At 34.9% G+C, this 13,455-nt stretch overlaps 1 protein-coding gene across 2 annotated transcripts in view; it reads right to left on the reverse strand.

Annotated features, from left to right (window-relative positions):
• The window catches only part of ACAA2 (acetyl-CoA acyltransferase 2), a 47,567-nt gene that overhangs the window by 27,313 nt on the left and 6,799 nt on the right, over positions 1–13,455 (reverse strand). For both annotated transcript variants that reach the window (XM_068562999.1, XM_068562998.1), the window contains exons 2-3: positions 12,142–12,308; positions 7,314–7,442 (exon numbers count right to left, since the gene is read on the reverse strand). In XM_068562999.1, the coding sequence (XP_068419100.1) occupies positions 7,314–7,442; positions 12,142–12,308 (296 nt within the window). The remainder of the gene's footprint in view (positions 1–7,313; positions 7,443–12,141; positions 12,309–13,455) is intronic.

Genomic DNA, 13,455 nt, shown 5'->3' on the forward strand with positions numbered 1-13,455 from the left:
ACCAGGAAGAAATAGAAAAGATGAACAGACCAATCACAAGCACTGAAATTGAAACTGTGATTAAAAATCTTCCAACAAACAAAAGCTCAGGACCAGATTGCTTCACAGGAGAATTCTATCAACCATTTGGAGAAGAGCTAACACCCATCCTTCTCAAACTTTTCCTAAATATAGCAGAGGGAAGAACACTCCCAAACTCATTCTATGAGACCACCATCACCCTGATACCAAAACCAGACAAAGTTGTCACAAGAAAAGAAAACTACAGGCCAATATCACTTGTGAATATAGATGTAAAAATCCTCAAGAAAATACTAGCAAACAGAATCCAACAGCACATTAAAAGGATCATACACCATGATCAAGTGGGGTTTATCCCAGGAATGCAAGGATTCTTCAATATACGCAAATCAATCAATGTGATACACCATATTAACAAATTGAAGGAGAAAAACCATATGATAATTTCAATAGATGCAGAAAAAGCTTTCGACAAAATTCAACACCCATTTATGATAAAAACTCTCCGGAAATTGGGAGAATTCCCATAGAGGGAACCTACCTCAACATAATAAAGGCCATTTACGACAAACCCACAGCCAAGATCATTCTCAATGGTGAAAAACTGAAACCATTTCCTCTGAGATCAGGAACAAGACAAGGTTGCTCACTCTCTCTGCTATCATTCAACATAGTTTTGGAAGTTTTAGCCACAGAAATCAGAGAAGAAAAAGAAATAGAAGGAATCCAAATTGGAAAAGAAGAAGTAAAACTGTCACTGTTTGCAGATGGCATGATACTATACATAGAGAATCCCAAAGATGCTACTAGAAAACTACTAGAGCTAATCAATGAATTTGGTAAAGCAGCAGGATACAAAGTTAATGTATAGAAATCTCTTGCATTCCTATACACTAACGACGAAAAATCTGACGGAGAAATTAAGGAAACACTCCCATTTACCACTGCAACAAAAAGAATAAAATACCTAGGAATAAACCTACCTAAGGAGATTACAGACCTGTATGCAGAAAACTATAAGACACTGATGAAATAAATTAAAGATGATACCAACAGATGGAGAGATATACCATGTCCTTGGATTGGAAGAATCAACATTGTGAAAATGACTCTACTACCCAAAGCAATCTACAGATTCAGTGCAATCAGACTACCCTATCACACTACTAATGGTATTTATCACAGAACTAGAACAAAAAATTTTACAATTTGTATGGAAACACAAAAGACCCCGAATAGTCAAAGAAATCTTGAGAAAGAAAGACGGAGTTGGAGGAATCAGGCTCCCTGACTTCAGACTATACTACAAAGCTACAGTGATCAAGACAGTATGGTAGTGGCACAAAAACAGAAATGTAGATCAATGGAACAGGATAGAAAGCTCAGAGATAAACCCACACACCTACGGTCACCTTATCTTTGATAAAGGAGGCAAGAATATACAATGGAGAAAAAACAGTCTCTTCAGTAAGTGGTGCTGGGAAAACTGGATAGCTTCATGTAAAAGAATGAAATTAGAACACTTCCTAACACCATACACAAAGATAAATCCAAAATGGATTAAAGACCTAAATGTAAGGCCAGACACTATAAAACTCTTAGAGGAAAACATAGGCAGAACACTCTATGACATACATCACAGCAAGATCCTTTTTGACCCACCTCCCAGACAAATGGAAATAAAAACAAAAATAAACAAATGGGACCTAATGAAACTTAAAAGCTTTTGCACAGCAAAGGAAACCATAAACAAGATGAAAAGACAATCCTCAGAATGGGAGAAAATATTTGCAAATGAAGCAACTGACAAAGGATTAATCTCCAAAATATACAAGCAGCTCAATATCAAAAAAACAAACAACCCAATCCAAAAATGGGCAGAAGACCTAAATAGACATTTCTCCAAAGAAGATATACAGAGAGCCAATAAACACATGAAAGGATGCTCAACATCACTAATCATTAGAGAAATGCAAATCAAAATCACAACGAGGTATCACCTCACACCACACAGAATGGCCATCATCAAAATATCTACAAACAATAAATGCTGGAGAGGGTGTGGAGGTAAGGGAACCCTCTTGCAGTGTTGGTGGGAATGTTAATTGATACAGCCACTATGGAGAACAGTATGGAGGTTCCTTAAGAAACTAAAAATAGAACTACCATATGACCCAGCAATCCCACTACTGGGCATATACCTTGAGAAAACCATAATTCAAAAACAGACATGTACCACAATGTTCATTGCAGCATTATTTACAAGAGCCAGGACATGGAAGCAACCTAAGTGTCCATCGACAGATGAATGGATAAAGATGTGGCGCATATATACAATGGAATATGACTCAGCCATAAAAAGAAATGAAATTGAGTTATTTGTAGTGAGGTGGATGGACTGAGAGTCTGTCATACAGAGTGAAGTAAGTCAGAAAGAGAAAAACAAATACCATATGCTAACACATATATATGGAATCTAAAAAAAACAAGGTTCTGATGAACCTAGGGACAGGACAGGAATAGAGACGCAGACCTAGAGAATGGACTTGAGGACACAGGGAGGGGGAAGGGGAAGCTGGGATGAAGTGAGAGAGTAGCACTGACATGTATAGACTACCAAATGTAAAACAGATAGCTATTTGGAAGCAGCTGCATAGCAAAGGGAAGTCAGCTCGGTGCTTTGTGACCACTTAAGAGTGGTGGGGATAGGGAGGGTGGGAGGGAGACACAAGAGGGAGGTGATATGGGGATATATGTGTACATATAACTGATTTACTTTGTTATACAGCAGAAACTAACACAGTATTGTAAAGCAATTATACTCTAATAAAGATGCTAAAAAAAAAAAATCTACCTACTGGATATAATATTGCATAATTTAAAAATAACAGAAAACTCAAGACAGCAAAGCATAGTAGAACTAATGGTGGTAGGTTGCACTTAGATATTTTAAATAGTATACATAAAGCATTGTAACATACAACCTGGCACATAAGAACTCATGAAATAAGTTCTTATTAATATTATATAAACTTATTATCTCACTTAATTATACTAACTAATGAAGTATGCATGCTTATACCAAGTTACACTAAGTAGAAAACTAAGTCTCATGGCTTCTCTATTTTAAATTACTATCTTGAATACAACCATTTTATAAAGCAAAATGGACTCCATCCCAAGAATGTGAATATAAAATCTTTTGTCCCATTATAGTAATGAAAATCACATAAGGTCTCAAAATTTATAGCTGTGATAAAATATAGACAGCAGCAAAGGAAAACTCTGTCTGATCTGTAATAATGTCAACCTCATTTAAGGAGGGATATAGTTATCAATATATAAGCACCACTTTTATTCTCTATTATGCCATTCTCTTTTCTTATATACTTTTTCCCTCTCTTGTCTTACCAGTCCTGCCATCACATATATGATAATTGGCCAAGCAATTCATCTTTGCTATATAAGCTTGGTGAAAAAGCAAAACATATGAGCTAAGTACGCTGAAGAAAGGGTAAAATTAATAACAACAAAAGCCTAAAAACATGATTTCCTTGGTGGAAAGTTGTTCAAAGTCAATTTCACACAAATTTTCTTTCCAACCACAAAGGAATCAAGAGTAATAATCATTATTAGTGGTGTTGTTTCCCAATATTTAGTAAGACAGTGTATAAAATCTAAGTGCCTTGAAGAAACCACCAGAAATTTAAGACTTAAGGGCTCAGGAATAATAGTATTAAAAGAAGTCAGAGCAATATTCTTCTTAGAGTCATAATAACATTAATGATGAAACTGCATTTAGCCTAGTCCCTTAGAAAATTTAGTAATAACAATATTCCTGTGTTTTAAAGGGAAGAATTTAGTAGTGTTAGGCAGAGGAGTAAAATCTTACCTTGAGGTTACAGAAACATTTAATCATCTTGATTCTCTCCTACTCTGCTATAATATATATTACATTAACTAGATTTATATTCCTATCTATTTTTAAGACATTTTCCACGTTTTGTTATATCAAAACAAGCAGACCATTCATTTATATGGATTCAGAATAGCACAATCCTAGTTATCATCCATAGCATTATGCTACTATATTTGACAATGATGGAAGATTGTGTATGTAGATTGCCTACACCTGTAATAAAAGTAGATTAGATTAATTTGTTCCTAATTCAAATTTGATTCCATTTGAACAAAATCCCAAGTCATATGGCTCAGAACAAAGTCTATATTTGACTTCCACAATTTAAAAAGACATTGACAAAATGAAAAGGAGTTGAGGAAATCCCCAAAGCTGTATATTTAGACCTAGTTCATTTTCACCAAGATCAAGATGTTATTTTACAGACCGAGTTAAAGAATGAGTTTTCATCAGGGGCCAGCTAATATTTATTTTCTCTAAGGACTAAAAGAGAAAAAATTGGAACCTGATTCATGATGATTCAGATTAGAAAAAATAGAAAATGTTTTGAAATTTCAGAGTTATTAACTATCACAATGAATATTATTGAGGCTGTGAATTTCCTTTGCATATGTTAAGATTGGCCTCCTTCTATCATCCGTGTGGGATAATATATGCAGCTTTAGCTGCCAAAAGTTGTGCAGTGAAAACAGCTACATTTAACGTTGTGGTGTGATAATACACGCTATAGTTGAGGATTCTGCATGTACCTTTGCTTTTCTGTTAATAAAGTAGATTCAAATTTTATTTTTAGTGTGAAATAATTAGAGAGATTTATGGAGTCATCTATCCTACTCAGCTTGTTCTCTTTATTATAGAATGGGTTAAAAAGAAAGTTTAATCTTTAAAAAATATCCTCTAAGAATTCAAGATTTGCATGTATCTCGTCGTGGTGATCTGTAGCTTTTGTGTACCCGGCTGTCTACGGTTATAATTAAAAAAAAAAAAAAAAAAGCAGTATACAGATGAACCTGAACCATAAATTATTTAACATATTGTAAAGTTTGTAAATATATGTTTTAGGAATGTTCTGTATAAGTTCTCAAAGAAAATCAAAGGTGAACTCATATAACTAGTTTTTGTACATTTACACGAAAAATAGCATGTTACACATTGCAGCTTTTCAATCACTCGTCTGCAGCTACACTCAACATGCTCCTGGATATTTCATTGCACTGGTTGTACATGTAGTTGCTGTTATTTTTACAACAGCCGTGCAGCACCCCAGAGGCTGAATTCAGGAAATGAAATTGAAGCTTATTGAAATTTGAGGAACGACTGTCCAGTAACATAGAGAAACAAGAAAATAAGTTGATTTTGCCCCTTATAAATGAACAAAATTGATTAGTAAATGAGCCAAGTTGTCCTTCAATTCTGTATCAAATGTCCAGTGCAAGTTCTGATTACTAAAATCTATGCAATCAAAATATTATAAACCCCTTGTTACATGGGTACGCTATCAAGACATTTACCTGAATGTTATTTCAACAATAAGCATAATTAACAATGTTATAGCTTTGAGGTTTTACGTAGACATTAAAAACGCCTATAATGAAAATTAAACAAAAACGAGGACTTTTTCAGTACCTATAATTAACCAAGTTTTTGCAAGTTAAAGATAAATGTACAATTTTAAATTAAATGGCAAACTAATATGGCTACTGATTCTCTTCCTCAAAGCTTAACCTGAGAGAGGTTCCAGAAACAAGAGAGGTTTATGAATCTTGTAACCAAACAGAAAAACTTTGATAACACAGTTATAAAATGAGTGTAACTGTGCTCTGATAAAACTTCATTTATGGACACTTGCATTTAAATTTCATATAATTTTCATGTGTCATAAAATACTATTCTTCACTTAATTTTTTAATTATTTAAAAATGTAAAAAATATTCTTAACTTGTAGGCTGCAGAAGAGCAAGCAGCAGGCAAGATTTGCCAATGGGCTGTAATTTGCTGATCCCTAAGCCAAAAGGAAAAAGACTGGGTCTAAGGAGTCTTCCAAAAGTCATCAGCAATGACTGAAGAAGAAAGAATTAGAAAAAAGTTGAGATATGAAGTAAAAAATTATGTAATCTAAGTACCCAATTATTTATTTAAATATATATCTAAAATTCACACAGTGACCTTCTCTAGAGGTAGGAATTTAGGGTACTTTTATTATTTTTCTTCTCTATTTTTCTAAAATCCCCATAATGAACATGTTATGTTTTTATTATTAGAAAATAAATCACTTTAAATCTGGAGGGAAAAAAACCCCAAAAAACCCTCCAAGAGCCTGATGTTTAAAATGATTGCTAGGAAAATCAGGGTCACTACCTGATATATTGTTACAGAAATAAATTAACCTGAAAGTGATTTATTCATTACAATGTTTTATCTTTTATTTTGTAATAACATGAAGACTTTGACAACTTAGATTTTACTATATCCCTTTTCCTTATGCTCAAGGGAACAAATGTATTTGCCCAACTATCCCTTGAAGAGATTATGCTAGTTTGTACTTCTACCAACAGTATCATTCAGTTCCTCTGTAATAAAATACATTTCTTATCATCCTCTAAATTCTCCAACTCCCTTCCTCATCTTAGAGTCTTCATTCAGTGTTTCAAACTGCCTTGCCGGGCACTCTCACAGACCTGGGTTCAGATTCTTCCTCTACAACTTAGTAACCTTAATGCCTTTAATAATCAGTTTCCTTGCCTGTAAAATGGGAATAATAGTTCTTGCCTCATAGGACAGTTGTGAAGATTAAATGAGATACTGAATGTAAATCTATGTGCACAGTGTCTGGCACATAGGAAGCACTCAATAAGAATGACAGTCATGACTAGCTTTTTAAAAATTGTGATAAAATACACATAACATAAAATTTACCATTCTAACCAATTTTAAGTATACAGGTCATTAAGTACATTCACACTGTTATGCAACCAACCACCATCCATCTCCAGAAGTCTTTTTCAATTTCCAAACTGAAACCCCATACCCATTAAACACTAACTCCCCATTCTCTCTTCCCCACCAGCCCCAACAATCCCCATTCTACTTTCTGTCTCTATGAATCTGACCACTCGAGGGACCTCATATAAGTGGACTTATACAGTATTTGTCCTTTTGTGACTGGCTTACTCCATTTAGCATAATGTTTTCAGGGTTCATTACTAACTTTTAAGAAACTATTTTCTATGAATATTTTTCCAAGAAAAATTAAATATTGACCTCTCCTAATGAGTACTATAAAATTAAAAACCTACAGTGTTATACTGAAGTGAGGCATTTCCTCTAATAACTATTAATATTTTCAGAGAATTAAATAAAATGTTGCCTATACCTGACATCCATTCACAATGGACTGGAAACCGGAGCCACAGAGCCTATTAACAGTGACAGCTGGGGTCTCTTTTGGGATTCCCACACGCAAACCAACATGTCTTGCCAAGTATATAGCATCTGAAGAAGTCTGGAACAGAGGGAAAAGAAAAAGAATTTCCTCTGTATATCTAGGAATTAAGAAGAAGGACACAATACAGTAAAATGTTCACAATTTTTCAAAAATTATAAATTATATGGCTCTAAGGTAGGACACAATGCATACAGCTACAGCATATTTTATATAATACGTGTTAATGATTTGAATAAAAACTGTAATTTGGCCAACTCGTTTTTAAACAAAGTATGAGAAATCCTTATATTAAATCCTCAGTAGAACACAGAATTTCATAACAATTAGAACTGTTTAAAAATGGAATACGCTATCTCGAAGTAGTACGTTCTTTGACAGAGGAAGCATTAGAGGCTAGGTTCTCAACCTTGGCTGCACAGTGGAACAACCGAGGAAGCTTCATTAACACAGTGATGCTCAAGCTCCTAACCAAACCAATTAAACCAGAAAGGCTGGAGGGGGCCACAGGCATCAGGTGATGCCCTGGGTTTTAATAGCACCCAGGTGATTGTAATGTGTAACCAAGGCTGAGGCTGGCTGACCTAGGAAGGGGAGAGATGAACAATGGTCAGGAGAATAAGAGGTGGGACTAGACCACTGCTTCCCAAACTTTAAAATGCATACTGGGGCATCTTGTTAAAATGTAGGTTCTCAATAAGTAGGTCTAGAACTACCTGAGATTCTGCATTTCTAACCACTGCTCTGGTGAGGCCATTGCTGCTGGTCCAAGGACCACACTTTGAGTAAGAAGGGATGAAACGACTTCTTTTTCTTTTTAACAATAACAACAGCTTTTATTGTAGAGAGAGCTAAAGCAAATTTGATAAAATGTAAAGTTACAAGAATAGTACAATGAACACCCTAAAGTTACCTTGATGGACCAATTCTTTACGTTTTATCAAATTTGCTTTAGCTCTCTCTACAATAAAGGTACATTAGTGCCTTTAACACCAAGAACTTTAACACCTCTCAAAATAGGCAGGACATAAATATATAAGTTCAAAATATAGTCGTTTCTTATTATGTGTAGATTCTATACTTGCAAATTCACCTACTCGCTAAAATTTATTTGTAACCCCCAAAATCAATACTGGCAGCACTTCTGTTGTCATTTGCAGACGTGCAGAGTGGAGAAAAATTTTAGCTGCCTGATATGCACGTTCCTAGCTAAGGATGAACAAGGGGACACTCTGCCTTCTTGCTTCAGCTCTCATCCTAGAAACAGTGATCTTCCTGCAGCCTATTTAGTTTTATGCATTTTTGTGCTTCTTGTGGGTGATTTTGCTGTTTAAAATGGCCCCCAAGTATATAATGCTGAAGTCCTTGCTCTCCAGTATCCCTAAGTGCAAGAAGGCAGTGATGTGCCTCACAGAGAAAATATGTGTTAGATAAACTTCATTCAGGCATGAGTGATAGTGCTGTTGGCTGTGAGTTTAATGCTAATGAATCAACAATATATATTAAATACGAAACATATATAAAACAAGGTTATGTACTGATCAGTTAACAAAAATGTTGTGACCATAGGCTCACAGGAACCTCACCCTGTCATTTCCCCTGGGAGCAGTGGTTCAATAGTTGCTAATTCAGTGTACACGGCAACTATATAAAACATAACTACTGTGAATAACGAGAACTGACTACCATGAACAGTTGTGTGCCAATAAATTAGATAATTTAGGTGAAAAGGACAAGTGCCTAGAAAGACACAAACTACCGAAACCAACTCAAAGAAAAATAGACAATCTGAATAGACCTATAACAAGTGAAGACTGAATTAATTAGTAATCAAAACACTACTCACCAAAAAAGCCCAGATTGGCTTCATTACTGAATTCTACCAAACATTTAAAGGAGCATTAATACCAATTATTCACAAACTCTTCCTAAAAAATAGAAAAGGATCACTTCCCAACTCATCATGAAGCCAGAATTATCCTTATATCAAAACCAGACAAAGACACCACATAAAAGTACAGATTAATATCTCTTATGAATATGGATATAAAAATCTCCAACAAAATACTAGCAAACAGAATTCAGCAATGTATAAAAAGAATTATATGCCATGACCAGTGTAAGGGTCATCCAGAAATGTAAGGTTGTTTCATCACCTGAAAGTCAATTAATATATCACATTGTATCAACAGAATAAAAAACAAAAATCATATGATCATCTCAATTGACATAGAAAAAGCACTTGACAAAATCCAACACCTTTTCATGATAAAAACATTCAATAACCTAGGAAAAGAAGAGGACTTCCTCAACCTGATAAAGGGCATCTAGAAAAACCCATATAATCATACTTAATGGTGAAAGACTGGATGCTTTCCCCACAATATCAGGAACAAGACAGGGATATCCATTTTTTGTCTCTTTCATTCAATATCAGAGGTTCTAGACAGAGCAATTAAGCAAGAAAAATAAATACATAAATAAAAGAAATCCAGATTGGAAAGAAAGAAGCATAACTATCTGTACTCTCAGATGACATGATGTTATATATAAAAAATCCTAAGTAATCAACTAGAAAACCATTAGAAGTAATAAATGAGTTCTGCAAGGTTTCAGGATATAAGATTAATATATAGAAATCAATTGCATTTCTTTTTTTGAAAAATCAGCTGCATTTCTATACACTTTCAATGAACAATCTGAAAATGAAATAAGAAAACAATTCCATTCACAATAGCATCTAAAAGAACAAAATACTTAAAAATAAATTTAACAAAAGAAGTGTAAAACATATTCTGACAACTCTAACACATTGTTGAAAAAATTAAAGAGGATTTATACAAGTGAAAAAACATGCCATGTTCATGGCAATACTCCTTCAATTGACCTACAGATTCAAAACAATCTCTATCAGAATCTTAGCTGACTTCTTTGTAGAAATGGGTAAACAGATTCTAAAATTATCAAACTGCAGGAGACCCAGAATAGCCAAAACAACTTTGAAAAGAATAACTAAGTAGGAGGACTCACATTTCTTGATTTCATAACTTACAAAGAAGCAATGATGATCAAGACAGTGTGGAACTGACATGAAACGGATAGACATATAGATCAGTAGAAGAGAACTGGGAGTCCAAAAATAAAATCATGTGTCTATGGTCAACTGATTTTCAATAACAGTGCCAAGACCATCCAATGGGAGAAAGAATAGTCTTTTCAACAAATGGTGCTAGAACAACTGGATAGCCACATGCAGAAGAATGAATTTGGACCTGTACCTCAAAACATATATAAAAATTAAATCAAAATAAATCAAAGGCCTAAATGTAAGAGCTAAAACTATAAAACTTAGAAGAAAACATAGGGATAAGTCTTCATGGCCTTAGATATGGAAATGGATTCTTAGATAATGATACCAAAAGCCTGAGCAACAACAACTGAAATTGGGCTTCATCAAAATTTAAAATTTTCATACTCCAAAAGACATCATTAAGAAATGAAAATATAACAAAGTATAGAAAAATATTTACAAATCATGTATCTGTTAAGGGACTCATATCTAGGATATATAAAGAACACTTAAGACTCAATAATAAAAAGACAAATAACCCAATTAAAAAACGAGAAAAGGATATGAATTAGACATTCTCCAAGAAGACATGGCAATGGCAACAAGCTAATGAAAAGATGTTCAACATCATCAGTCATCAGGGAAAGGCAAATTAAAACCACAATGAGATACTACTTCATATTCACTAGAATGGCTATAATAAAAAGACACACAATAACAAGTGTTGACAAGGATGTGGCAAAAGTGGAACCTTCATACACTGTAGGTATGAATGTAAAATGTTTCAGCTGCTTTGGAAAACAGTCTGAAAGTTTCTGAAACAATTAAATGTAGAGATACCATAGAGCCTAGCAATTACACTCATAGGTATACATCCAAGGGAAATAAAAACCTATGTCCATACACAAACTTGTACTTGATGTTCAAAGCAGCATTATTCACAAGGGACAACTGTGCACCTTTTTCTGAGCCTTATCCCAGCTCTAAGAGCTGAAAGCACTGAGTGCAGGAGGTGGCAGTAGCCTCAAGTCTTCTCAGCCTGCCTCACCCTTCTCACTCTGTAACCACCTTCCTTAATGAGTCAGGAGAACAGTGATTAGGGCCCCAGTACTGTCAGTGGCAATGCACTCAATGTAGAGCCTCCGTCCCACCAATGAGGTCTGGGAAGAGTAAGACAGTCCCCACTTCATGGCCACACTTTGAAGGAATATTCAGCTTTCAATTACTGCAAATGAATCATCTAGTTTGTACACCATACATAGCAAGGTAGAGGGTAAAGGAGCTTCTCATTTCCCACAAAACACTGACCAAGCTCCTACTGTGTGGAAGAAATTATGGGAGATGTGTTGCATTGCTTGCGTTTGCTACTCTTAGTGGCACACAGAGAGAACCAATTTACTTCAAATAAGTCGAGGAAATTAATTTGCTATTTAAGAAGCAATAAAATGTATCCCAAGTCCCAGATAGATCTCAGATAGATATATAGTTTCTGAATGTATGTTCTTTTGAATTATATATGTCCTTTTGAATTATATATGCCATTGCTTCTGGAGTCAGAGGACTCCTCAAATTATGAATACCTTCAACTATTATTAACTAGTACACCATTACAACACGTTAAAGGAATCATTTTTAGAAACTGATAAAAGAAAGCAATAGGAATGAATATGTCCCTTCAGCCCTACTAACCTGAATGACATTGCCTACAACGACACTGTCAATAGTTTCAGGCGAGACTTTGCCAGCAGACAAGGCAGCCCTGGCAGCAGATTCAGCCAAGTCAGTAGCTGTGAAGTCTTTCAGAAGACCTCCATAAGCTCCAAAGGGTGTCCGCTTAGCAGCAACGATGAACACACCTATTGCAAAGAGGAGAGATTTATAAGCAACGACAGGTTAGTCAGTCTCCCTAACATGCTTTAAATAATTTCACTGCGAACCTTATTGTAAAGTACAATTTTCAATTAAATAACTAAAAATCTTTGTCACATAATAATACACAGAATGGGTCACACTCACAGAAGCAGTACTAAAAGTTATCATTTTGATCAATACCTACATGCTGGCACCAAGAACTGCACTGCAGGCTACGACGTAAACCCATTTTGGCTAGACGACATTCTTATAATCTGATGATTTGCAATGCTAGAACATTTGTTTAAAATGAAATGCTTCTTCTATTTGCTGGAGTATATTGCCTAGTCATAGAATCAAAGAATCTCCCAACTAGAAGGTACCTTAAGGTTGTTTGAGGCCAACCACTCATCCTATAAGAACTTCCTCTAGAATATTCCTGACAAGAGGTCCTCTCTAACTTCTGCTAAAGAACTTTCAGTAAGAAGGCATGCTCCATTGTATGAAGCGGTGTGCCCGTGAATAGGCAACATAAACTAACGATTTTTTTTCTCATACTGAGCTGGCTTGGCTTACCAAGTCTTCCGTCTACCAATCGTAGTTCTATCCAAACGCATTCCAAACTCAGACAGATTATATAGTTTCTAGAACATACACTGCTTTGAATTTGTATTACATATGTCACTGCTTCTAGAGTCACAGGATGACAAATTACAAATTTCAAATAATGTGAACTATTATCTTTTACTCTTAGAATAAAATGAGCAAAACAGATGACCTTTATCATGGGTAGCCCCTCCAGTATCTGGAGTCAGCTAACCTGTAAAATTCCCCAGACGTAATGACTCTTTTCCCAAATACATAAAAAGCATTCTTTCAACATTTCTTTATTTAACATTAATCCTGGTTGTTTTTCTCTAAAGACACTCTCATTTGCTAATATCCTATTATAATGTGTCAGTTAGAATGTAACAAAGTTTCCTACATCTGACCTAACCACAAAGGATACAGAGGAATTATCTATACATCTATTATTGCAAAGACTACAAATTTGCAGTATCACTATTGGTTTGATTGGTGTCCCTGTACAGATAAATACAAATTGTCCCTTCCCAAGGCACTCTACTGCCACCTGCCAAAAAATATATATAT

The sequence above is a fragment of the Eschrichtius robustus genome, chromosome 14 (assembly GCF_028021215.1).
Source record: "Eschrichtius robustus isolate mEscRob2 chromosome 14, mEscRob2.pri, whole genome shotgun sequence".
Taxonomy (NCBI): Eukaryota; Metazoa; Chordata; class Mammalia; order Artiodactyla; family Eschrichtiidae; genus Eschrichtius; species Eschrichtius robustus.